Here is a 27,842-nt window from a genome sequence, read left to right as displayed (position 1 = left end):
TGTGTGTGTGAATGTTGCCCAGATGAAAATGTGTGGACAGTCCCTTTCACCTGCTTGGCAGCTATAACAGAGAAGGCAAGTAAGTAATGAGAAGCAGCCCGTAAGAGGCAGTTTGAAAGCAGGCAGTGGAAAACAAACAAAGGAAGGAGAAAAGAAAGAAGAAAAAAGACAAGCAGAAAAAAAATAAAATACAAAAGTGTTCCCTTAAGACCAGGACCTAAATAAACACTCGACATGTAAAAAGCAGACTCTTGGTGTTAAATGAAAACGTTGAAATGAGCTGTGCAGGTGGGCATAAAGAGCAAGAGAAAAGAGTCAGATGATATGAGGCCGGTGGAGACAGGCTGCCACTAATACAGGCAGCAAGAGAACAGAAGCAGGCAGTCAAAGAGAGGGCCGTGAGAGGCAGCTTGTAAAACGTGGGCAGGCAGACAGCAACAAAGCAGGCAGTAAGAGGATTATCAGATGGACTCAGCATTGCTGCTCAATTATGGAAATGAAAGGTAGACACTCCCCTCTCACCTCATTCTCTCTCTCTCTCTCTCTCTCTCTCTCTCTCTCTCTCTCTCTCTCTCTCTCTCTCTCTCTCTCTCTCTCTCTCTCACACACACACACCGAGACACATGCACGGACAGTTAATCACTCGGCGGAAGCTATATTGGATACATTTTCTGGGGGAATTGTAGCTGGTAGGTTTGTGTAACGGGATTATAAAAATATTGAAATATTACTGTGTTCTAAAGAAGTCAACATTATGTAAGTCTTTAAACCCATGTGTGTTGCCTTAACAGTCCCATAAACAGACTGGTAGATCTCTATCGCCACCCTCTGGTCATATGTGAAGTGACCAAAGGGCTAGAGTTATGAAGGAACATTCCTTCCTGCCCTTCCTTGGTGTCAACTGTGAAGAAAAGCACAGTCCTTCACCTATCCAAGACACATGAACTCCTTGATATGCCCTAGATGACAGAACAGCAAGGGACAGCAGTTTTCAAATCATTTATTGTGCTGCAAAGAAAAAAATAAAATAATACAAGAACTTGCAAAAAAATCTTCTGTGCTACGGGAAATTCAGAGTCCAATCTTCATTTATCCTCTTTATAAATCTTGTTTTGCAATATCATTATCATCAAGAACATATTTTATCTTTTTACATAAGCACTGAACAACAGTAATGTACAGATAGGTGTTGTGTGAAGAAAGAGACAAGGTGCTGAAGGAAGAAAGAGAGAAAGAGAAAGAGAGATCACATGACCCTTGGTCTCTCAACTGGTTGCTCTTATTGGAGCAGAGGAGGTCTGTCTGGTGAAGGGGCTTGGTGATTGGTCGACCACATCTATCTGGCAGAGGATGAGGAGGAAGTCCTCCTTCCTCCTTTCATCCTTGGCCGAGTCGTCCTTCACTCCCCCATACCTCCGCGTTCAATTATCTGATCATCAATAAATTATTTCGGTCATCAACACAATAAATTAAGTTCAGAATTTTTTTTTCTTTTCCAACTAACTTTTTTTTGTAGTTTTTTTTTATTTAGTTTTTTTGTTTGTTTGTTTTGGCAACACTCAAGTATTTACAACAATACTTGGATTGATGGAAAAAGATTCAACATCAAGTCTTTAGATTAGACAGAGAAAGTTACCCACCCTGGACACCCCCTCCCCAGTTTCTGTGTCTATCTGTACAGTAGTTCAGGAGGTGACGAGACAAGGTGCTGGGGAGAGAGATAAAATAGAGGGGAAGTATGCTTTTTTGGGTGAGAGAGGAATAGAGAGAGAAAGAGGGTGAGGGACTGAGAATGTTGACAATGGAGTTTTGGGGATAGAATGTGAAAAGAAGAGCGAGAGAGAGAGAGAGAGAGAGAGGGAGGGAAAGAGAGGGAGGGAGAGAGAGAGGAAGGGAGAGAGAGAGGAAGGGAGAGAGAATGTTGTGGAGACTGAGAAAGAGGAAGGAAGAGATGTTTGAAGTCCAAACGAAAACTCAGGACCGACACATGGTAAAATGGAAGGGCAGATTGAGTAAAAGAGTGAGCTGTTCAGATCTGTTCTTTCATTCCACACCTCCACTGACTTCCATCAAACAAGCGCGACCGCCCGGGCGCTTGTTCTCATCCTGTTCTGCTCCCATCTAGCAGGTCCTGTCTTCTCCATCATAAATACATTCAATAAGAAAACCAACAAGAGAAATTTACAAGAGAAAAAACCCCATGTGTGCATGCATGTGTGCTGACACATGTACATACATGCATGCAGACACATATACAAACATCCAGACAGACACACCTCCATCTAGTCACACACAACCCCAAACTCCTTTCTTTTTTGTCGTAGCATTAATATATACACAATGTGTTCCTAGCTCCCAACCAATCAACTTCTATCTGCTGATTTGGAGGGGGGTGAGGAGATCATGTGATTAAAGAGCCTCCAATAGGAGAAGGCCGTGTCATCATCCGGAGACAGGTGGAGGGGTATCTGGGTTGAAGAGATAAGGGAACTTTTTACAAGCACACTGACCCAAATATCTCTGTCTACCAGCACTGACCCCTGACCCCTGCCCTTTACACCGACACAGACTTCACACCTGGGATAGGTGCAGGAGCCAGTAATAGCTATACACATGGGCAGAAAATAGAGGAGTGAGGAATAGAGGGATGAACCACTGGGTGAAACAGTGACCCTGCTCCCTCCTCTCCCCCTCCACCAGAAGGGGGCGCTACATAACCAAGAAAAAACAACAGCCGCTGTCTCCCTCTCTCCTCCTGCCCTCTGTCCTCAGTCTTGTTGTGCTTTAGGTGCGTCCTCGGCACAGCACGGCCTCAATCCTCCTGCCCTCCAACACATGCGTCAAAGTCACACACACACACACATCAGATGTGTGCGCCGTCCAAGTGTGTGTAGGGTCCAGGTGTGTGTAGGGTCCAGGTGTGTGTGTGTGTTTGTGACAGGAGCTTTGGTACAGTTGAGGGGTTAAAGGTCAACGAGGCAGGGAGAGAAGCTTAGCTTTGTTCTTCCTCGAAGCAGGAATGCAGGAAAATACCATAGAGACCCAGATCCCAAAGATGTACATCTAATGCTAAACACACACACACGCACACACAAACGCCGATCCATACACACCAAACTGATAACACACACTCGCAATAAAGAAAGAATCATCTAGGAAAAGTCTAGATTCAGTTCCTCCCATTTTGCTAGCTAAGTTTGTTTTAAATCATCATTATCATTATCATCATTATCGTCATCATTGTCCTGTGTTTGGTTTGATTCCATCTTCAGGGGATTGTCGTTAATCTGTTTATGTTCTAATTAGTTGTGGTTTTTTGTCTTTCTGTTGACCTTCTTGTTGTCATGGTGACATTGATTATGGATGTCTGTAGTGACCTTGCTTGGTGTCCTGTTCCCATGGTGACCTTGCTTCTGTTGTTGTGGTGTTGATCTGTTTTACATAGCGATGCAACTGTTGTATGCTGTCAGGGGTATCTTAAACTGTCTGTCTGCTCAGTCTGTCTGTCAATCTGTCGTATCTGCCTGCCTGCCTGCCTGCCTGCCTGCCTGCCTGCCTGCCTGTCTGTCTGTCTGTCTGTCTGTCTGTCTGTCTGTCTGTCTGTCTGTCTGTCTGTCTGTCAGTCTGTCTGTCTGTCTGCCTGTCTGTCTGTCTGTCTGTCTGTCTGTCTGTCTGTCTGTCTGTCTGTCAGTCAGTCAGCATATGCATGTTGAGTCGTGTGTGTGTCTGTCTGTTCAGTTGTGTGTGTGTCTGTCAAACACATGTCAGGGTGTAAGAGTGTGTATATATGTGTGTCTAACCGTGGTGTGTGTGTGTGTGCTCGCCAGTCTGTCAGGGTGTCTGGTAGAAGTTGTCTTGCTGCAGGTTGAGGTTGTTCTGTTTCTGCATACTGTAGTATCCGCTGTAGCGGGAGTCTGGGTCTGCGATGCGCAGCATCCGCTGGGAGCTCTCCACCTGCACCTTGGTGCCCTTCTCACAGTCCACATACACCAGCTGGTTGTTCAGACAGGTGGGCTGAAAACACACACACACACACGTTCAGGTTTGAGTCACATAAAATAAAGCAAAACAGTAAATGGGTTCAGATGGCTGAGTGGTTAGGGAATCGGGCTATTAATCAGAAGGTTGCCGGTTCAATTCCCGGTCGTGTAAAATGACGTTGTGTCCTTGGGCGAGTCACTTCACCCTACTTGCCTCGGGGGGAATGTCCCTGTACTTACTGTAAGTCACTCTGGATAAGAGCGTCTGCTAAATGACTACATCTAAATGTAAATATGTGCCACATTATAGCACTACTAGGAGGTCTAGAGCATGCTCTGGTATCTGCATCCCCACCCTACCTTGGTTGGGGTGCGGTAGCAGAGCAGGGGAATCCAGTGCTTCCTCTGGTTGGCGTACAGCAGGGCAGAGACGAGGCCCAGCATCAGCACCAGGGGCAGGGCCACCCACGCCACGCCCTGCAAGGTGCCCTCTTCCCTGGGCACAGGGCTCTTGCCATCCAGGAAGGGCATCTGGAGGCTGCCGAAATCACCTGAAACCAACACACACACACACGCAGAGATGCACAGGGTCTGTGTTTTACAGAGAGCATAAAAAACCCCCACCCATTTGTCTGTTGTTGTCAACTGGTGGCAAGCATGTACACAAGCCCCGTGACCTACGACCTCTTACCTCTGAACTGGGGCATGATGTCATTCTGTCCGTGCGTGGGCCAGGCGGGAGGCGACTGCTTCCTGTCTCGCTGATCCGTCTTCTCGATGGGGACGTTGGTGGGGGCGTACATCTCTACAACACACATACACACACACATGTAGTGAACATCTATCCTTGTAGGGACTCGGAATTCAGTTCCATAAAAAATCCAGGTCTCCCTAACCCCTAACCCTAACCCTTCATGTAATTCTAGCCTTGACACTTATTCCAATCCAAACCCCCACAGAAAAAAAACTAACAAACATAGAAACTAAAGTTACAATAAACAAGGTACATTTGTTCTTAATCCTAGTGGGGGTTTCAGGTCCCCACAGGGCTAGTAAAACGAAGCCCCACAGTCCATGTGTCAGGATGGTCCCCCCCACACCCACCGGAGCACATGGGGCAGCAGCTGCCCTCCACCATGATGGGCTGGTGGCAGGGCAGGGGGGGGCAGCTGACGGTGGAGCACAGCGTCTGGCCCTGCAGGCAGTAGCAGTGTGTGCAGCTGTCGATGTCCCAGCGCTCCTCGTCAGAGTACGTCTGCCCGTTGAAGTGGCACACGGCCCGCGGCGTGGCGTCTGGAAAACACACACCGTGGACGCCGTTAACACACACACACGCCGTTAACACACGCCACCGCCGACACACACACACACCGTGGACGCCGTTAACACATACACACGCCGTTAACACACGCCACCGCCGACACACACACACACACACCGTGCCAGGTTAACACCTGACGTGCTGAGAGTGTTAACGATCACTGCGGCGAATCACAGGGCTGGCTGGAAACCAATCCGGGCACACGCACACACATACAGAGTCAGACGGGTGTCAGGTGGCTGAGCGGGTAGAGCATCAGGCTAGTAATCTGAAGGTTGCCAGTTCGATTCCCGGCCGGTGCACATGACGTTGTGTCCTTGGGCAAGGCACTTCACCCTACTTGCCTCGGGGAGAATGTCCCTGTACTTACTGTAAGTCGCTCTGGATAAGAGCGTCTGCTAAATGACTAAATGTAAATGTTTACAATCCCACCTCAGTGATCATGATCTCTACAGTGTAACGCGTGTACGCACCTTATCGTGCTGTGGTCATGATAGGCAGAGGGCCATGCCCCTCACCTTCTCTCAACCAATCCAGAGAAACGGAACAGCTCTACTCACAACGCTGCAACACTGTTGCTGAATCCGTTCCATGTATGAATCTGCAAACACTCCCTAAACAGCTGGATCTATTTAACCTTCTAGTTCCCTCGATCTCCACCCTCCTCTGCCTCTCTTCCTTTCTCTTCTCTTCTCCTCTCTCTCTCTCTCTCTCTCTCTCTCTCTCTCTCTCTCTCTCTCTCTCCATCTCTCTCTCTCTCTCTCTCTCTCTCTCTCTCTCTCTCTCTCTCTCTCTCTCTCTCTCTCTCTCTCTCTGTCCCTCTCTCATACAGAGAAATTAGGTCCCCTGGAAGCTTCTGCACATTAACTTTTCACAGCAACCTCCTGCTTCCTGTCCCTGCTTGCTGCTCTCCCCTCTGCATGACTGATGTCATCACTGGGATTGAGCACATGTACACAGAATGTGTGTTTGTGTGTGTGTGTGTGTTTGTGTGGGTGTTCTTCACTTCAAGGCACAAACAGTGCATGCTTGTCATACTGAGTCTGTATAGACTGTCTGAGTGTGTGTGTGTGTGTCCTACCTAGGCAGTACGGGCAGCACTGTCCCTTCCTGAGGACTGGGCGGGCACAGCCCACAGGCGGGCAGGACTCAGAGAAGCAGCTGATGCTGCCGTCCACACACACACAGCTGGAGCAGGTGTTGGGCTTCCAGGACTCTGCGGCCAGGAAGATGTCTCCCTCCTCACTGCGGCAGTAGCTGCTCACACTCCCGTTACCCGGGGTCGGGGGGGTGGACGGCTCGTCTGGACACACACACACACATAGTTAGGGCTATCTGATCTTAACCTACACAGATGTGCATGCACACAAACAACATCTTGCTGTGTGTGTGTGTGTGTGTGTGTGTCTGTGTTTCACGTCTGGATAGTCCTGACTCTGCTTCCCATGCAGTATTCATGCTGTGCATCAGCTCTCTCTTATACATAATGAACATCATCCTCCTGTAGGTTTGTCCCACCCAGAGCTGTGACATCATCCTCCTGTAGGTCTGTCCCACCCAGAGCTGTGACATCATCCTCCTGTAGGACTATCCCACACAGAGCTGTGACATCATCCTCCTGTAGGACTGTCCCACCCAGAGCTGTGACATCATCCTCCTGTAGGACTGTCCCACCCAGAGCTGTGACATCATCCTCCTGTAGGACTATCCCACCCAGAGCTGAGAAATCATCACCCTGTAGGACTGTCCCACCCAGAGCTGTGACAACATCACCCTGCCTCACCCCTCAGTAGGACGTGCAATGAGGTTATACCTGGACAGTGTGGGCAGCAGGAGTCCTGCGTTCTGATTGGGCTCTGGCAGAGCAGGGGCGGGCAGACTTCAGTCTCACAGAGGACACGCCCACTGTGGCAGGTGCACTGGGTGCAGGCATCGATGTTCCACGTCTCCCCCTCGGTGAAGAACTCCCCTCCCGGGGCCAGACACACCGATGACTCCCCCAGAGCAGGGGGGGGCACGCTGGACTCATCTGGGGGGAGAGGGGGGGGCGGGTATAGAAGGAGAGGGAGGGGGAGGGGAGATGGATATGGGCAGAGTGAGGGATGTAGGTTTGGCATTATATTGGGATTAGGAGTGATTTTATTTTGTGTCACAGGCAGTGGACATGGTATCGTACGTTAGTGTGAAGGGGATGTTTGTTTTGTATCACCTGGGCAGGTGGGGCAGCAATGCCCGGGGCGGATGGCGGGGCTGTCGCAGGCGGGCACGGGGCAGGAGATCAGAGCGCACATCTCCCTGCCGCTGTGGCAGAAGCAGTCCCGGCAACCGTCGTGGCCAGCTCTCGCCATTGTCATGCCGACGGCCGTCCATGGACAAACAAGCCCCCTTCTTTACAGACGGAGCAACAGATGAAGATGTCTGGTCTGTGGAGGAGGAGGGGGAGGGGGAGCGGGGAGGAGGGGGGAGGAGGGGGGAGGAGGGGGGAGGAGGAGGGGGAGAGGGAGGAGGGGGGAGGAGGGAGGGGGAGGAGAGGGGAGGAGGAGGGAGGAGGAGGAGGGGGAAGAGAGGGAGAGGAGGGAGGAGGAGGGGGACAGGAGAGGGGTGGAGGGGGAGAGGGGAGGTGAGGAGGGAGGAGGGGGGGGGGCAGGAGGGGGAGGGGGAGAGGAGAGGGGAGGAGGGGGGGAGACAGATAAAGGATGAGGGCCATGACATACATATTAGATTAAGTAATATACACCAGTGTCTATATTGACTGCAATGATAGTGTGTACTCCCTTAGCTGAGGGCTTGTAGCCTGCTCTCACACTCTCTCTCTCTCTCTCTCTCTCTCTCTCTTTATCGCTCTCCCTCCTTCTCTCTTAGTCTCTCTCCCTCCTTCTCTATAATTCTTTCTCCCTCCTCCTCTCTTAGTTTCTCTACCTCCTTCATTCTTTCTCTTGCTCTCTCCCTCTGTCTGGCAAATGCAGCCAGACCAGATCAATAACAGCCAGAGAAAAAACTCCTTGATTAAATCTAGCCCGCCATCGGGGAGACATAGGAGTGTGTATATGTGTGTGTGGGTGAGGCTCGTCTATTATTGATACCTCTGCTGTGTGCAGGTGTGAGAATATATGTGTGTGTGCAGGTGTGAGTATATGTGTGCATGCATGTGTGTGTGTGTGTGATAGTCAAAGGAAGCTATCCAATCCCAAAACACCAGGACTGACAGATTAAAAAGTTTTCTCATTATGAGGAGAAGGCTCTGTGTTACAGTCATGAATATTTCACATCTGTTGCTTTATTTACACACACATACACACACACGCACGCACACACACACACACACAGGATATGGTGAGTCATCACTGTGAGAGAGACCAAGAGGGTCACATGCTCCAGCCAGCCACACACACACACAGACACACAGACACACACACACACACAGACACACACACACACACACACAGACAAAGAGAAATGTATACCACGCAGCAGCAAGTTGAATAGAGGAACTGGAAGGTGGTTACCTATACACTGGCACTTGAGGCAGCCAAGATCATCCTGCTGGAATCCCATTGGACAGGACAGATCACATGGTAGCTCTGGACACTTCTTACAGCGGCAAGTGTCACAACTGTGCTTGTTCTTACTGAGGGGGGAGGGGAGGAGGGCGGAGGGGACGGAGGGAGAGAGTGAGGGATGGTTAGTGACGGAGAAGAGAGATTGGATCCCTCCACTCTAGGAGCACAGATGGCATTTTAAACGTGAGTGACCTCGAGGGACCAATCACAAGCTCTACTCTGACCCAGGAAGACCAATCATAGGCTGCACACCTGTCCCATGGTCACCATCAAACTGCACATGTCATTTCCTCCCTCAGTTCTCACACCACAACCCTTCCTTTCTTCCCTTCCTTATCCTCCTTCACCTCCATCCCCCCTTCCTCTACCTCCCCTCCTCCCACCAGCCTCCTCCTCCCACCCCCCCCCCCCCCCCACACTCCCCCCACCATCCCTCCCCCCCACACGCCCCTTCCCCGCCTGCTCTTATCAGGTGAATAATAGCCGCCAGGTGTCGTCCATATTTGGGGGGCTGATAAGGACCTATCATAGTGCCTACTGATAAGGACCAATCATAGTGCCTACTGATAAGGACCAATCATAGTGCCTACTGATAAGGACCAATCAGGGAGCCTCTAGCAGAGGGGAATATCAATAGAGTCTGTTCACACGGAGAGACAATGAATAATTCAGCCTGGAGCAGGTTGAGTCGAGCTGAGCAAGGCCGCGTATTAGGCAGGTAGAAATAGATATCTAAAATTAGAATCTGTGATGCGAACCCTGACGCCTCTCCGTGCCCTCTCTCGTTCCAGTTCACGTGAACGCGAGGGTGGGAAGGTGACACGCTGTGATTGGGAACACAAGTGTTAAGCCTGCAAGGGAAGGGTCACTGCTCACAGCTAACGGAGCTGATGGGTGTCTCTGTGTGTTTATGTGTCTGTCTGTGCGTTTAAGGATGTGTGCGTGTGTATGTTTACATGTGTGTGCGTGTGTGTGTGTGTGTGTGTGTGTGTGTGTGAGTGTGTGCCTCACATGTATCCAAAGGGGCAGGCCTTGTCACAGACCAGGGCCTTGCAGCGTTTGGGGCGTGGCCGACACTGGCAGACGTCACAGCCGTGGGCGTCGGTCTGAAGACCGTAGGGACACTTCAGACTGCAGCCTGAGATCAGGCCACTGCACAGCTCCTCTCCTGCACCACACACACACACACGCACGCAAACACACACAAACACAAACTCAATGACAATGACTGCTTATAATCAAACTTCAAATCCAACATCTGCAGCATGTGTTATGTGTGTGTTTTGTGGGTATGTGTGTATACAGAACATACGTGTGCGACACTGGCAGGTCCGGCAGCCGGTGATGTCCAGCTTGAAGCCGTAAAGACAGTCTCTCTCTGCCAGACTGCAGTTCTCCAGCTGGCAGCCAGGGGGAGCCATGGTGATGTAGCTGGGCTCTGCAACACACACACACACACACACACACACAAAGCATGAGCCAGAGAGCAGAGAGAGAGAGAAAGAGAGCAAGAATCAGAGAGAGAAAGAGAGAGAGAATGTGAGGTGAATACGAGCTGTCAGATCCACAATAAAGGTTACTACAATGGGAGGCCTGGGAGTCAAATACACAAACACACACGGTTTTACTGTTAACAGTTGAACATTACTAACCTACAGCAGTCTACCCTTCTGTCTCCTCTCCAGTGCATGTCAGGGTTACAGGCTGTGTGTATGTGTGTGTGTGTGTGTGTGTACGTGGGGGAATCAATTACTAGATTATAGTGTGTCTGACATCCAGATGGTCATATCTGTATCCATGGACACCAATGTTCCACTGTTATGACAACTGTGACAGCTAACTTCCTGGTGAGTGTCAACGCGGCTACAAGCACTTGAACAAGAGAGGAGAGGAGAGGAGAGGAGAGGAGAGGGGAGGGGAGGGGAGGGGAGGGGAGAGGGGAGGGGAGAAGAGAGGGGAAGAGAGGGGAGGAGATGGGAGAGGGGAGAGGGGAGAGCGGAGAGGGGAGAGCGGAGAGGGGAGAGGAGAGGGGAGAGGAGAGGCGAGGAGAGGTGGGAGGAAAGGGGAGGAGAGGCGATGGGAAGAAAGGGGCGAGGAGAAAAGACAAGAAGGGAACAGGAGAGGAGGAGGAACAGGAGAGGAGGAGACAAGGTCAGAGGAGACACCAAGACATGTCAGTGAATAAGTACCTCTCCTCTCCCTCAGGAGAATATCAGAGAGGCAACCAAGCACAACGTCAACAGACTGCTGGGGAAAAACAACACTGAATCTGTTTAGAAAGACAAAGAAACAAGCAACACAAACGAAAACAGGCGGCTTTTCGAGACAGAAGGCAAAGAGTTGGGGTGACTTTGTACTTCCACACGACGGGTGAGAACGAAGCCTCGCACCAATTACTCTCTGAGGGGGATTTAATTAAGCAGAATCAGATAAACGCCACCATGCCCTGAACACTCTCCCCTTCTTGCTACTGGATTCTCTATCGGCTAAATAGAGCTTTAGTGCTCTTGCCCATGTTTATTACTGAGTGTAGGCATGCGTGTATGTCTCTATGTGTTTGTGTGCGTGTGAGTGAGCTTTCAAGCTGTCATTCAGGATGTCGAGCTGTAATGAATCAAGATTATTACTTGCCACCTGAGGCTGAACTTGAAAAACTAGATATAGCTTGTTAGCTTTGTTAACTAAAGGGGATTAGGCAGGCATTTGCATTTTCACACTTACACACACACACACACACATACACAGCTTTGTCCCAGCTCTCCCAAGCCAGACTGACTACGGCTCCACAGAGTTCCAAACAGCAACATGTACACACACACACGCCAACATAAACACCAACACACAGACCCCAGACACATCTAAAGATAAACATATAATGCAAACAACAGGAGGGGAAAACAGCAAAAGAGTTAGAGAAAAAAAGAAAGAGAGAGAGACAGAGAGAGAGAGAAAGAGAGGGAAACAAAGGGAAAGAGATGTAAGGAGAGAGAGCAAGAAAGTGGGAAAGAGAGAGATAAAGAAGTGAGTGAGTGGAGAGTAGGGAAAGAGAGTATTAGATGTAGATAGAGGTGGAGCAGCTGACACTAACAGAGTCTGACAGGGTGATAAGATGTGTGTGTGTGTGCGCGCACGTGTGAATGAGAGAAAGTGAGAGACAGAGACAGATCAAATTGTTTGTGTATGAGGAAGATAGATCCAGTGTGTGTGTGTGTGTGTGGAAGATAGATACTGTGTGTGTGTGTGTGAGGAAGATAGATCCAGTGTGTGTGTGTGTGTGTGGAAGATAGATACAGTGTGTGTGTGTGTGTGTGTGGAAGATAGATACTGTGTGTGTGTGTGTGTGTGTGTGTGAGGAAGATAGATACAGTGTGTGTGTGTGTGAGGAAGATAGATCCAGTGTGTGTGTGTGTGAGGAAGATAGATACTGTGTGTGTGAGGAAGATAGATACAGTGTGTGTGTGTGTGTGTGTGAGGAAGATAGATCCAGTGTGTGTGTGTGTGAGGAAGATAGATCCAGTGTGTGTGTGTGTGAGGAAGATAGATCCAGTGTGTGTGTGCTTCCTCACCCTCACACACGGGGCAGCACTCCCCAGGCACGGTGACAGGGTTGAGGCAGCTGTGTCCGCAGGCGGCCGCCACGCAGCGGGCCTCGCCGCTCACGCACTGGCAGAACGTGCAGTCGTCCTCACGCCAATGGTCGCCATGCGCCAGGATCTCCCCGTTCACGTAGCAACCGGCGAAGTTCAGCACGGGGTAGACCGGGTCTGGAGGGAGGAGGAGGGACAGAGAGGAGGAGGGACAGAGAGGGGGAGACGGAGGAGATAAGACACGATGCACTTTTGTACAGCTCTCTTTTGGAAGTCGCTTTGGATAAAAGCGTCTACTAAATGCATGAATGTAACTGTAAATAAGAAAGGGGAGAGTGTGTGTGCGTTTACCACATATAGAGGTGGTACACACACACACGCTTTACACATAAGCTCCAGCAGTGAGGTGAGAGGAGGAGAGGAAAAGAGGGGGAGTTTAACAGGGGGGGAGGAAGGGGGGTGAGGGGAGGAGGGTGAGGTAGAGGGGAAGGGAGTGTGACAGGGTAGTGAGGGGAGGAGGGTGAGGTGAGGCGAGGAAGGGGGGGGGGGTGGTGGTGACAGAAGAGGCGAGGGAGAGAGAGGGAGGGGGGAGACAGATGAGATCATCAATCCCATCATGCAGCGCTCATGATTGCGTGTCGCCCAGAATTGTCAGTCATGCGCTGATGTGTGTTGGTCACACTTCATCACTCTCTCTCTCTGGTGTGTCTGTGTGTGTGTGTCAGGGGCAGGTTATTGATAGGTCGCTCTGGCGGACACGCCCCCTTCACACACTCATGTCTATCAGATGATGCCAACAGCTCACTGGAGCAGACTGGCATCTCTCTAAGCTCCCCACTGACCTTGAGACACCTCACACACACACGCGCCTGGTAACAGGGTAGAGAGGCGGTGGTTAGTGTGTCAGTTTGACTGATAGCTGTTCTCTAATGGTTACAGAGAGGCACTAGTCAGCCCTGTGTGTGTGTGTGTTTATGCCATCTACTGACCCATGCACACAGGACAGGGCCCTTCTGACTGTGATGCTGCGCCGATTACAGTCCCCAGCCCTGTGGCTACCACTGTTTATACATTTACATTTACATTTAGTCATTTAGCAGACGCTCTTATCCACAGCGACTTACAGTAAGTACAGGGACATTCCCCCCGAGGCAAGTAGGGCGAAGTGCCTTGCCCAAGGACACAACGTCATTTGGCACAGCGGGGAATCGATCCGGCAACCTTCTGATTACTAGCCCAACTCCCTCACCGCTCAGCCATCTGACTCCCTGTTTATACTGACAACTACCAACTGACCCAAGTTGAACGTTGGATTTTTGGTGTTTCAACACCCATTGACACTTCCCTGCTGTATGACTATGTTTAGCCTGTGTTCTGCACCACTCTTTCACCAACCGTCTCTGGAGGAGGGGATCCCTCACTGAATTGCACCTCCCAAGGTTTCCATTTTTTCTCCTCTAGTGAGTTTTTCCTTGTCTTCCTTGACGGGTTTAGGTTGGTTGAGGGGCAGTTCTATGGGCGTGTGTGAAGCCCTCTGTGACATACTTGCGTGTAAAAAGGGCTATACAAATACATTTGGATTTGATTTGATTCTGCTTTAGGACGTAGTAAGAGTAAAGCAAGTGTGTGTGTGTGTGTTGCCTCCTCACCCTCACACACAGGGCAGCACTCCCCCTCAGGTATGTAGTAGCGCTGGCAGTGAAGGACGCCACACTGCGCAGCAAAGCAGCCTGACACGCCCCCCTGGCAGCGGCAGAAGCGACAGGCGTCCATCCTGAACATGTCACCGTCATGGTACTCCACGCCGTTGAAGGAGCACGCAGGCTTGGTGTCTGCGGGCGGGGGGAGGACGGGAGTTAGACGAGGAGGGAGGTGAGGAGGGGAGAGGAGAGGAGGAGAGAGGTGAGGAGGGGTGGGGAGAGGAGAGGAGGATGGAGAGGGGTGAGGAGGGGAGAGGAGGTGAGGATGGGAGAGGGGAGAGGTGGGGAGGAGAGGAGGAGAGAGGTGAGGGAGGGGAGCGTAGAGGAGGGGAGAGGAGAGGTGAGGGAGGGGAGAGGAGGAGAGAGGTGAGGAGGAGAGAGGTGAGGAGGAGAGAGGTGAGGAGGAGAGAGGTTATGAGGGGAGAGGTTATGAGGGGAGAGGAGAGGTGAGGGAGGGGAGAGGAGGAGAGAGGTGAGGAGGAGAGAGGTGAGGAGGAGAGAGGGGAGGAGAAGAGAGGTGAGGAGAAGAGAGGTGAGGAGGAGAGAGGTGAGGAGAAGAGAGGTGAGGAGGAGAGAGGTGAGGAGGAGAGAGGTGAGGAGGAGAGAGGTTATGAGGGGAGAGGTTATGAGGGGAGAGGTAGGGAGGGGAGAGGAGAGGAGGAGAGAGGTGAGGGAGGAGAGGAGATGAGGGGAGAGGAGGGGAGAGGAGGGAAGACAAGGATTGGAGTATGAGTGAGGTGATACTAGGAGATAAGTGGAAAGAACAAGGAAAAGGAGGAGGAGAGAGGAGAGCGGAGAGTAAAAGAGGCGAGGGTCTCAGTGCTCTCTCATACAACGTTGCTGTCTGTCCTCGTCTCCATGGCAACACAAGGTGCAAAATTCACCTTTTAGCCCAGTGCTTGATATGATGGCCACTGGCGTGAGCGTGAGTGCAACACACACACCCTTAGAAAGACAGGGATGACGAACGGTGTCAAAAAAACATCTCATCATTCACACTTCCCGCCTACCGCTCTGTCACTCTGACACCTGATTGGATAATTGGTGTCACTGCCCTGCCCACTCTGACATGACAGAAGTCACTGGAGGGCTGGAAGGAGCAGTGTGTGTCCAGGGCTCCAAGGATGGTGCCAGGGTGGGTTTACAAGTGTGTGTATGACACTGCAAGTGAGAACATAAGGCAGCATAAAGAGCTGGTCTCCCAGCTGGTTGATCCTGTCGCCTCTCTGGCAGAAATGTTAACCGGTTACATCTGTGATGTGTCTCTGTTCCCTCCTGTGTGATAAAGAAACTAACCAAGCAGACGGCAGCCCTCAGTCTCACAGCTACACACCAGCCCAGCACAGCTACACACCAGCCAGCACAGCTACACACCAGCCCAGCACAGCTACACACCAGCCAGTACAGCTACACACCAGCCCAGCACTGCTACACACCAGCCCAGCACAGCTACACACCAGCCAGCACAGCTACACACCAGCCCAGCACAGCTACACACCAGCCAGCACAGCTACACACCAGCCCAGCACAGCTACACACCAGCCCAGCACTGCTACACACCAGCCCAGCACAGCTACACACCAGCTCAGCACAGCTAGACACCAGCCCAGCACAGCTACACACCAGCCCAGCACAGCTACACACCAGCCAGCACAGCTACACACCAGCCCAGCACAGCTACACACCAGCCCAGCACTGCTACACACCAGCCCAGCACAGCTACACACCAGCTCAGCACAGCTACACACCAGCCCAGCACAGCTACACACCAGCCCAGCACAGCTAGACACCAGCTCAGCACAGCTAGACACCAGCCCAGCACAGCTACACACCAGCTCAGCACAGCTACACACCAGCCCAGCACAGCTACATACCAGCCCAGCACTGTGGAGAAGTCTATACTGTCTAATATTCTGGTTTTAGTCATTATTACTGGAGTGTTAGAATACTCTTGGTTGATGCGCACACACAAACACACTTTTCAGGATCTGGTATTGGAACAGCGCTATCTTGAGGAGAGGAGATGATGCTCCTGTCACCATGGTGATGGATGATGCCCAGTCCTCAGTGTCTAAGAGGCTCAGTTTTAATCCCATAAGAACACAGGCTGCTCATCTGCAAAGGAGTGTGTGTGTGTGTGTGCGCGTGTGCGTGTGTGGGAGAATGAGTGAAGTATGGTAACAGAAGCATCATCACCTCTCTAGGCAGCTGTGGTGGCTATTATGAGAGGCAGGCATTGCCAAGATAGGGAATCAACTGCAGCTTGGAGGCTGGAGGTAGGAGGCTGGAGAAAGGAGGCTGGAGGTTGGAGGCTGGAGAAAAGAGGATATAGGCTAGAGAGAAGAGTTTGGAGGAAGGAAGCTGGAGAAAGGGGCTATAGGGGAGCTGAAACTGGGGGTAGAAGCTTCGGAAGCCCACCATTCCAGAGAGCAGCGGAACCACAAGCATCTCACCCAGCCTGAGTCTGGGGAGGGGGGGGGGGGGTGGATTCATGTATCTCTGAATATTTGATAACAAACCAACCAGCTGGATACAGGATCACCGCTGGGTGTCAACATGGCTGAGGAGAGCGAAAACCTAGCCTGGCAAAGCAGCCTGCCAAAGCAGCCTGCCAAAGCAGCCTGGCAAAGCAGCCTGCCAAAGCAGCCTGGCAAAGCTTAGCCACGCTCTGCAACACTTACTAGACTAGGATAGCATGTCAAAACCGAAATGTCTCAATATGGCTGTTCACGCACACAACTCAGATCTGTAGACAGTCTTCCAGTCTGAAAAGAGACACTGTTCACAGGTCTACCGGCAGTGGCCTACCCCATTAGCTAGCTTCTGTGATGTGAGATGTTATTGTTGCACTGTATTTGAAGCAATTGAGATGTTGTTGTTGACTAGTAGTCAACTGTTTTGTGAATCGTGCCTGGTAGCTGAGATGTGGTTACTTTGTGATGTGGCCTGAAAATACAGATCCTTCCTTTCCAGACGAGACAGAGAGACACCAATGGGGTAACTAAATTATCTTCACATTTAACATTTACACTGTTTGTTATCTCATGTACATTGCTATTTCACTTGCTTTGTCGTTTGCATGTTTATGCTATTGTTAGTTACACCTTTATATTGTTCATATATTAGAATGTTAAAATTGTTCACGTTTATTATTTGTCCATCCAGCGTCTGATCTTTTTGTTCATTATTTGTTTTTATCTCTATGTTTCACTGCAGATGTAACTTCCCCATTTCCATGGCTGGGAATCAATAAAGTGTTTTGTCATCTTATCTTCCTTGACTGCCCCTGGACAGAGGCATGTATTCTGAGCAGGACTGGAACAGTGTATTCGGCAGTACTTAAGCACAGCCCCTGAGCTATGATGCACCTGCTGTTGTCTGTGTGGATGATAGATCTGTCAGCGGATGAAGCACCTGGGAGAGGTGCTCGAGGTAGGCAGCTAAGTGAATGTGCATGTCGACCAAAGCCTATTCTGACAAACTGCTGAAACATTACCTGTCAGCTGTAGGTACCAGCGTGTTTTCATCATGTAGATATTCAGGCGTCTGATTGGTAGTGCTTAGCGAATGGCAGGCAGGGTCGAGCTAACAGCACTGCCACGCCTCAGCGGTCACATGTACATATGATGGAATTCAAATGAATGTGAAAGCAGAATAAACCAGAAGGCACAGAGTCCTTTAACAAGTTTTACACTTCCTCTTACTTTTTAAATCTCAGTTTGTCCCCTTTTGGTTTCAAACAGTCACATATACACACGCGCACACACACACACACACAGTCACACACACAGAGTTGCTCTGCATCCTGTTGTCCTCACTCATACGGCTAACTGCCAATCAAACTCAGGTTGTCATGGTAACAGGGCTAAAACACATCGCAGATTCGTTTTCCCAGCATGCCCCGAGGCAATGAGGGCCAGGGGTGATCCGTGCTCGGTTTAAAAGGCCTGGAGGGCAGCAGGCTTTCATCTGGCCTGCTTGGACCTTGCCACATTGCCACACATTTCAAAATGTTAATTTCACACCACAAGTATTTTCTATATTCACTGAGTGTTTAAAAAAGGTCCACTCACAGGAGCCTAGGGACCTAAAAACACTCCTGGTTTTAAATGAACACTTAGAAAATTCACTGTCCAGCCACAATCACAGTTCCGTGATTCTCTGGAACATTTCTAAGTGCCATCTGTGTGTGTGTGTGTGTGTGGATCAAAAGTGTGTGTATGTACACACACACACACGCACACACACACACACAAGTGCACACAGTCTCAATGTAGAAATGTTTTTACTTCTAAAGGAAATCATTGCGGACCCTTCACTCTGCCTCCCACTGTGTGTCTCTGAGGCCTTAGTGCACATGCAGGCATGGGAGGGCCCACTATATAGAGAGGGAGAGAAAGAGAGAGAGAGAGAGAGAGAGAGAGAGAGAGAGAGAGAGAGAGAGAGAGAGAGAGAGAGAGAGAGAGAAAGAGAGAGGAAGGAAGGAAGGTAGGTAAAGAGAGAGGGAGGGCCCAGTTTTCCATTAGGTCAGTGAGAAGTGCTCAATGTGTGTCTGCTCATCTATAGATCCTCCTGTGATCCCCACAAAACATGTCCAATATGAAACATACAGAACTGAATGGACAGCATGGTGGTAGGAGATTGATTCAGACCAGCATGTAGACATTTCTCCATCTCCTCTCCCTGTCTCTCCCTCTCTCCTCTCCCCCTCTCTCCTCTCTTCTCTCCCTGTCTCCCCCTCTCTCCTCTCACCCTCTCTCTGTCTCCCCCTCTCCCCTCTCTCCTCTCCCCCTCTCTCCTCTCCTCTCTCCTCTCCCCCTCTCCCCTCTCCCACTCTCTCCTCTCCTCTCCCCTCTCTCCTCTCCCTGTCTCCCACTCTCTCCTCTCCTCCTCTCCCCTCTCTCCTCTCCCCATCTCCTCTCCCTGTCTCCCACTCTCTCCTCTCCCCATCTCCTCTCCCTGTCTCCCCCTCTTTCCTCTCCCCTCTCTCCTCTCCCCCTCTCCCCCCTCTCTGTCTCCCCGCCCGCTCCCTCTGGTCTCATCTCCTTTCTTCCATCCTCTTTGTCTCTCAGCATGTCCGACTCTCGCCACCACTCCCTCCATCCCGCCACCTCTCCCCTTAGTGTGTTCAGTGTTAATTGGTTTTATGTTAATGAGGTGGAGTCACGACCAGCCAATCAGAGGTCAGGTGGAATAATCCCAGTTGGAGTGTAACCACGGCGACGCAGTATCAACAGCTGCCCGGTATTGATCAACAGATCAGCTTCCTCCCTTCAGGAGTGAGGTCATTCCCTGGGGCGGGGTGGGGCCGGGCCAGATGTTCTTTGTGTGAATGTGTGTGAGTGTGCATTCGGATCTTTGATGTTCCCCTGGCAGCCAGCTTTGTTCTGATGTGAGACTGGTGGCACAGCAGGACAGCACAGTGACACACACGCTGGCAACACCAGCTGTTGGCTCTGGCTGGGCTGGCCGTACACACACGCATTCACACACACACGCATGCACACACACACGCATTCACACACACACACACACAAACAGGCTCTGAACGGGAGGGAGGCGATGTCACACCATCGTCCCTGCTGCTAAACGTCAGCCTCCTCTCTTCGTCTTCTCTCTTCTCCACTCAATTCCTAGCCCTCTCCCCTCCCCTCTCTCTCCCTCTCCTCTTCCTCTCTCCTCTCCTTTCCCCCCTCTCTCCCTCTCTCTCCCTCTCTTCTCCCTCTCTCTCCCTCTCCTCTCCCCTCTCTCTCCCTCTCCTCTCCATCTCTCCTCTCCATATCTCTCCTCTCCCTCTCTCCTCTCCTCCCCTCTCCTCTCTCTCCCTCTCCTCTCTCTCCCTCTCCTCTCCCTTCTTCTCTCCTCTCCTTACATCGCAGTTTCTCCAAAACCTTTTCTATTCTTTACTGTCCTCTTCCCCCCTTCACTACTGTATCATTTCCTCCTCCCCTCTCTCCCCTTTCTTCCTCTCTCCTCTAGAACATACTGTATGCCTCCACTCAAACTGTGATCTCTCTCACTCTCACACACATGCAATCTCACAGAAACACACACACACTGACACACCCACACACACACTCTCACACAAACACACACTCTCACAAAAACGTGGTTTCTTTTAAAGACCAGGGTCTTCAACTGATTCATTGAAAGATTTGGCGTTAAAGTTCACTGCCGTCCATATCAATGTGAACTACATGAATCATTGACAAGCTGTTTTAATACGACACGTCTCCCCTGCTCTTTATCTCTCTGACTCACACGCTCTGGTCTGCCCCTTCAACCTTTCACTCACACTAATATTCCCTCTCCACCTGCAAAATATGTTGTTAAACACACATGTACGGACACACACACACACACACCCACTTTGCTCATGCCTAAGTGTGTCTCTCTCCAGAGGTAATAGTCCACCCATGGGCAGAGGGGGAAACTGTTAAGCTGCGGTCTGTGAATAGCTGGTCCTATAGAGGCATCAATTACACACACACACAAACCCGCACATATTTGCACAAACACTTCCTCTTTCTTAGCGTGTGTGTGTATCATGACATAACTCTGTAAACAGTAGGAGTGTTTGAGAGACAAACACAGAAAGGCATTGACAGTAAATATTTATTTTGCTCCTAAATCCTAACGGAATATGCTCTGCTGCTGTGCTCATCTTTTTAGGAACTTAAGCAGTGGTTAGTGCTGGAATGGGGCTGGGTTGGGGCTGGGGCTGGGGTTGGGGCTGGGATTGGGGTTGGGGCTGGGGTTGGGTTGGTGCTGGATTTGGCTCCCTGGAGCTGGGGGCTGATGCTGGACTGCAGTGTGTGGCTCAGAGGCTGTCTTTCCCAGCTCCTACAGCCACAGACTGATAGCCAACTGGAGGGTCCTCACTCTCCCCTCGCCCCCCACCAGCTAAAACAGTTTCTGGCCACAGGGCAGACACAGCAGGAAGCTGCGCAGTCAGAGGACCACTCTCATCCAATCACACAGCAGGAAATGGGCCACAGCCAATCAGACATGGTAAATGTTGTCAGACCTACCGTTGCTACACTCGTAAACATCACAGCATCGTCCTGGGGACCCGTCGCCGCGGGAGACCACTTGGGGGGTACTCCCCGCCGTGCACTGGGGAAAGCTGCAGAGACCTGGTAAACACTCACACCTGGGGGCAGAGAGGACAGGGGTTACACCCGCTCTCTCTCGCTCTCTCTCCCTCTCTCTCTCTCTCTCTCTCTCTCTCTCTCTCTCTCTCTCTCTCTCTTTCTCCCCTCTCCTAAGTTCATCTCTCCATTTTCCTCTCTCTCTCACACACACACACACACACAGTTTTCCTGGTAGGCACTGGGCAGGATTCAGGTGGGTTAAACACACACAGACACTGTCTCTCCTACACACACACTCTCTCTGACAGACAGGCAGGTTACCTGGTGGGCAGGGTGCAGCAGCCGTCGGCCGTCAGACGGACCTGGGTCTCGTAGCTGTCAGGAGGACACTCCCCCTGCTGGACTGGAGGACACTCTACAGTGCTGCAGTCCACACTGAACACTGGGGAGCAAAACCAGCACGCTCGTGTGAGAGAGAGTGTGTACGTGTGTGTGTGGGGGGAGGGAGAGCGTATGAGTGTGTGAGAGAGAGTGTGCATGTGTGTGTGTGTGTGGGGGGAAGAAAGAGAGAGTACATCAGTTGCCCTTGGTGCTCTCTCACCTGGCTTGCACTCGTACAGGTCGCAGCACTCTCCAGGCTTGCCAGAGCCCTTGGACACCAGGATGTTGAGGTACCCTGGCTGGCACACCTTCCTGAGGCAGCCGGCAGGGCTGCACACGCACCTGCTGGGGAGCGGGCAGCACTCCCCTGGGGGCGCGTAGCCCTCGATCAGCACCGAGTCCTCGGGACAGCGGGGGGAGAACTGGACCTCGCAGCGCGCCTTGGAGCAGTCTGGACGCTCCTCTGGAGAGAGCGTCCAGAGAGAGAGAGGGGAGGAGGGACAGAGGGGAGGAGGGAGAGCGAGAGGGGAGGAGGGAGTGAGAGAGAGGGGAGGAGAGGAGAGAGAGAGGGGATGAGGGAGAGAGAGTGAGATGGAGAAGGAGAGGAGTGATGGGGAAGGAGAGGAGGGAGAGAGAGTGAGATGGAGAAGGACAGGAGAGATGGGGAAGGAGAGGAGGGAGAGAGGAGAGGTAGAGTAGGAGATAGACAGAGAAGCTCATTAGCATATTGTACATGAACTGTACCATGCAGTATTAATGTACAACTGGAGCTAAAACCAGAGGGAGTCTTCCATAATGAACAAACACTGCTGATTATGTAGAGCTCAGCCTCACCAGTCTAATGTGTGTGTATGCGTGTGTGTGAGCGTGTGTGCGTGTGTATGTGTGTGTGCTTGTCTGAGCTGTCAATCACATCATTCGGTCTCATGATCATTCAGGTCAGATTTATCAGTAAACCATCGGCTTGTATGTCTCAACATCACAGCCTCTACAGCCTGAGGGGTGTGCGTGTGTGTGTATGTGTGTGTGTGTGTGTGGTTTGGAAGGGTGTGGCAGGCAGAGCACTTGACACTGATGTGAACAAAGATGAAGGGAAAATGTCAACTGGTGGAATCGCACAACACACACACGCACACACAGACAAACACAGACACACACACGCACACACAGACAGACAGCCCAGTGTACAGTCCATGATCTCTAACTGCTACAAGACAGACAATACAGAGAGGGCTGGGTGATAACATTATGACATGAGCTTTGTAATGACTCTCTGATTGAAGCCTGGAGTCATTAGCAGCGGAACAACAGGAGTGAGTGTGTGTGTCCATATGTCTGTGTGTGAATCTGTGTGTGTGTGTGTGTTGTGATAGCTATGCATGTCTATGCGATACAGGGAGATTGGCAGCAGCGCGGCAGGCTGCTGGGAGATAAGCACCTCTTGTATGAGCTATGTGTCTCTTTAACTAGAAACACACACACCAAACCATTTGTTTTGCAGAGAAATCATGTTATCTTCCCCACTTTGAAAAGAACATCAGAAGTACTAAATAGATTCATTATTTGTGCATGTGTGTGTGTGTGTGTGTGTGCATGCACATGCGTGTGTGCGTGCGTGCGGGATGTCTATGATGTCTGATGAGCAGAAAGAGGTAAAATGGGTTCGGAGGAGGATAATCATATCTAATGGATGGCAGACGAGTGGCACAAAGCGCAGACACATACACACACACGAGTGTCCTTAGCTGTAACACACAGCCGCACTGTAAAAGCATAAGAGAAGGGAACAGAGAACACCATTATCACCGAAAGAAAGTGTTCCGTGAAAGCTTGATTTCCGTGTTTAAGTGCAGTCTTCCAGCCCGCTGCAGTTCCGTCATGGCTGTGGGTCTTTTACGCGGTCTTTAACTACCTGCTCTTTCTGTCTCTCTAACCCACTTCCTGTGGGTGCCATCAGGAGGGCATAACCCAGCGGCGTAACAAGGACTTGGCGGGCCCGAGTGCAGATCTCACCAACGGGCCCCTTACCGACCTATCGTCAGGCGAAATTATTGAGTTTTCAGTTTAGCGATGCGCAAGGAAATTTAGGCTACTCATGATGTACAATTAAGGGTAACGACTGCTCCTTCTATGTGAAGATAGATGACTGTTTTCAAAAGTGAACGGCTCTGACTCGCGAGTCTCTGGCTCTAGATTATGCTTGCTACAACATGGAATGAGCATAATGGAACAGTCAGTCATGAGCCGACATATCTGCGACGTTTGAAATAGAGCACAGAGATGAGAAGAAAATCTGATCATTTACCAACGCTTATCCGACGTTATGAATGACGTTTCGATCTGTCATGTGTGCTATCTGGGTACTATTAAAAAACAAACTGTCACTTCGATGGTGAATATTTGATTTTATGTTCGTTAGATATGCTAGTTTACATTTAGTCTATCTAGCTTTAGCTATTTTCCGACTACATCCTGAACATAGTTTACTATATCTAACCTGGCCGCTGCCTGGTAGCCTAGGCCTATATGTGCATTTTTATGACGTTTAATAGCCATGTCAACTGCATACACCAGACAGTAAACGTTATGTAATTATTAGCCTACCCTGGTGGCTGAGTTTCACACTCATTGCTGTTGCCGGGCTGGGGGTCAGACGTAGCGTCCTCTTCAACACGCTTCGCCACAATCCAAATGAGGATAGTTTTGACAGCTTTGCCACCCTTACATCTTGCTCTTTTCGTTCCTGCCGCTTTCTGGAGCCACTTTTATGTTAAAGGGCATGGCATGGGGTAGCCTAATTCGCTTAAAAACGCTAATGCAACACAACTGTAGTATCCCAACAACAACTGTCTGTGGTATTCCAACAACTGGATGGGAACAATCGTGTGTGGGTGGGCGGGAATCTTTGACAACAATATTACCCAGACATCCTTGCTATTTTTCGAGGGCAATATTACTTAATAAAAACGACATTTGTTTAATTCAGCAAAAGGCAAATGAGGAAAAATTAATTATTTGCTGTTGTTAACACTGACTGTTTTTAAATGTTTATTGGGCAGGTGATAGCTCATAATTCTGAATAACTGACACCATAATTGAGAAATGTTTGCGAATTGATAAGACTGGATCATATGTGAACCTCAATTTGCGGTATCGCAGCGGTGCAAGGGGCCCGGTCAGATTGCCTGAAGTTGCCCGGTCAGGTTGTCTCACTTTTACGGTGAGATCGAGGACGGGCCCCCTTTCGCCACGGGCCCTAGTGCAGCTGCACTCCTTGCACTCCCTATAGTTACGCCACTGGCATAACCCCAGCAGCATGGCTCTCTCCCTGTCCCTGCAGGAGCCAATATTTACTGCTAAAATCATGTTTGAAGCGATGGGAACACGGCGATGCTGCAGTTCGATGCATCAGAGTTAGGAGGCTGTGGGGTTCCGAGTGTTTCACTCCAAATGGGCTTTTCAGAAGCAGAATCTTCCTTAAAAGCAAAGATGTATCTCAAACCAGGCCTCTGTTCTTCAAAACGCCATCATTCACTCCAGACAGCTAACACACACACCTGGCCGCTCTCTCTCAAGCACACACACACTCAAACCCACACACACACACTCAAACCCACACACACACACTCAAACCCACACACACACACTCAAACCCACACACACACACTCAAACCCACACACACACACTCAAACCCACACACACACACTCAAACCCACACACACACACACTCAAACCCACACACACACACTCAAACCCACACACACACACTCAAACCCACACATATACACTCAAACCCACACACACACACTCAAACCCACACACACACACTCAAACCCACACACACACACACTCAAACCCACACACACACACTCAAACCCACACATATACACTCAAACCCACACACACACACTCAAACCCACACACACACACTCAAACCCACACACATACACTCAAACCCACACACACGCATTCTTGTTCTCTTGTGGCAATGTGTTCTACAGCATCAGCAGTAAAAGAACAGAGCTCTTGCCACATTAGTGTCCCTTCTCTACACCTCCCTAAGGTTTTAGAGAGCAGAACAGTCAATGCAGTCACACATCCACACGCTAACACACTGACACACACACACTTACACATATCGCCATTTATCGGGTGTGTGTTTAAGTGTGCCCAATGTCTCTAACACAGAGATATAGAGGGTGGGGGTAGAGGGAGAGGAGAGGACAGAAAAAGGAGAGGATTACATTTGAATAGAGGAAAAAGAACAACTAAAAAACAACAACAGGTGTAGCTAGCTAGACTAACAACATCACACCTCTCCTAACCTCACCTGAAACCTGCTCCAAAAATATGCAGTTTTCACGCTTACACAAACCCACACACAAAAAACATAAGCACACACACACACACAAACACACACACACACAGACAGAGAAACAACCTTTTCAGAGTCGCAGGCCCCCCGGGATAAACAAACCTCTAAAAGCTGCATCAGAATATAAGACTATGAAAACAGAGGCCCCAGTTCATTATAGCGACGTCTGAGCAGGACAGATAAACATGCTCGATCACACACCAGGCACACACACACACACACACACACACACACACAGCGTTTAAATTCCCAAATGAAATTCATAAGCTAAATACAACGTACAGAGCATTTCCACAACGTGGACACGACAGAGAATCCTATGCCACTGAGACACAGTGACATCAGCAGAGACAAGAAGAGCTGAGTCTACCAGGGGATCACAGAGAGGGCTGCAGACACAGCACGCTGCCCTACACAGACGTGACGTGTGTGTCTGTTTTAGAACTGTCTGTCTGTCTGTCTCCCTCCTCCAGCCCTCCTCCATCGCACCATGCGTTTCTCTATTCGGTATATAAATATGTAGGCTCTGGTACCCAAAGAGAACAGGAACTGAGAGCAGAGCCAGAAGGCCGATTAGGAGCAGGGTTCTAGATGATAGAACATCAGAACCTGTGCTAATGTTAAGGCCAGCCCAGGGAACCCTTTAAGAACAAAGACGCACTGGACTGTGTCTTGATCAAATCAAATGTTTTTACTTTAGCCCTTTTCACAAAGACTTAAACACAGTACACACTGTTTTGTTACACATACATTTGTAACTTTATTTACTGTAATTGCGTTTTTTTATCGAGCTATTTAGTAATTCTTTACTTTCCATACCAATAAAGCACTGAAATGTAATTACGTAAGAGCAAGAGAGAAAATGCTCTTGAAATAGAGAGTGGGGAAATGGTGACAGAGAAAGAGAGAAATAGGTAAAGAGAATGAAAGAGAATGTGAAAGAATCGAGTGAGAGAGACAAACATATATTGAGAGGCTCAGAGAAAGACTTACAAGAGAGGGGAAGTGAGAGAGAGAGAGAGAGAGAGAGAGACTGAGTGAGAGACATACAGAGGGAAAGTGAGAGAGAGAGACAGGGTGAGAGACATACAGAGGGGAGGTGAGAGAGAGAGACTGAGTGAGAGACATACAGAGGGATCATGCTAAAGCGCCTGGTTTTCTGCTGTTCTATTTGCTCATATATCAACCCTCATCCCTAGCCTCAACCATGCGTGCAGTGTGTGCGTTTATCAGTGTGTGTGTGTGTGTGTGTGTGTGTGTGTGTGTGTGAGCGTCTGTGTGCCCATGTGTGTGTGTCGGATGACTGCAGAGGCGAGGGCACTGGAGGGAGACGAGGGGAAAACGAGGAAAGGAGAGACAGAGCGAGAGAAGGAGCGAAAGAGCGAGAGGAGGAGAGGCGATGGAAACGGCTGTAGGTTGAGTCGTTAACTCATCGCCCTCTCCTCTCGTCACCTTCTCCACACCTTTTCTCTCTCTCTCTCTCTCTCTCTCTCTCTCTCTCTCTCTCTCTCTCTCTCTCTCTCTCTTTCTCTCTCTGTCTCTCTCTCTGTGTGTGTCTCTCTCTCTGTCTCTCTCTCTTTCTCTCTCTGTCTCTCTCTCTGTATCTCTCTCTCTGTCTCTCTCCCTCTCTGTCTCTGTCTCTCTCTCTCTGTCTCTCTCTCTCTGTCTCTCTCTCTCTCTAAATCTCTCTCTCTCTCTCTGTCTCTCTCTCTTACTTCTATCCATGTATCTCATCCCAGTTCTCTGCCTTTCACCCCCTCCAACCTTCCTCTTCTTCTCCTCCCCATAGCTCCTCCCTCCGTTCCTCCCCCCTCAAGCAGCTCTGTGGAGGTATAACTGTCCT

The 27,842-nt window shown here is 50.2% G+C and overlaps 1 protein-coding gene across 1 annotated transcript in view; it reads right to left on the bottom strand.

Annotated features, from left to right (window-relative positions):
- Positions 1 to 983: 983 nt before the first annotated feature.
- crim1 (cysteine rich transmembrane BMP regulator 1 (chordin-like)) overlaps positions 984 to 27,842 on the bottom strand; it is a 47,944-nt gene continuing 21,085 nt past the window's right edge. Inside the window, 16 exon segments of the mRNA XM_047014265.1 lie at positions 984 to 4,014; positions 4,341 to 4,531; positions 4,672 to 4,785; positions 5,085 to 5,273; positions 6,383 to 6,604; positions 7,115 to 7,330; positions 7,511 to 7,634; positions 7,636 to 7,724; positions 8,808 to 8,929; positions 9,873 to 10,029; positions 10,174 to 10,299; positions 12,428 to 12,625; positions 14,098 to 14,280; positions 21,180 to 21,301; positions 21,564 to 21,684; positions 21,844 to 22,086. Coding sequence (XP_046870221.1) covers positions 3,832 to 4,014; positions 4,341 to 4,531; positions 4,672 to 4,785; positions 5,085 to 5,273; positions 6,383 to 6,604; positions 7,115 to 7,330; positions 7,511 to 7,634; positions 7,636 to 7,724; positions 8,808 to 8,929; positions 9,873 to 10,029; positions 10,174 to 10,299; positions 12,428 to 12,625; positions 14,098 to 14,280; positions 21,180 to 21,301; positions 21,564 to 21,684; positions 21,844 to 22,086 — 2,600 coding nt within the window. The 3' untranslated portion in view covers positions 984 to 3,831.

Source organism: Hypomesus transpacificus, chromosome 3, assembly GCF_021917145.1.
Source record: "Hypomesus transpacificus isolate Combined female chromosome 3, fHypTra1, whole genome shotgun sequence".
NCBI lineage: Eukaryota > Metazoa > Chordata > Actinopteri > Osmeriformes > Osmeridae > Hypomesus > Hypomesus transpacificus.
This window is presented reverse-complemented; position numbering and strand designations above follow the sequence as displayed.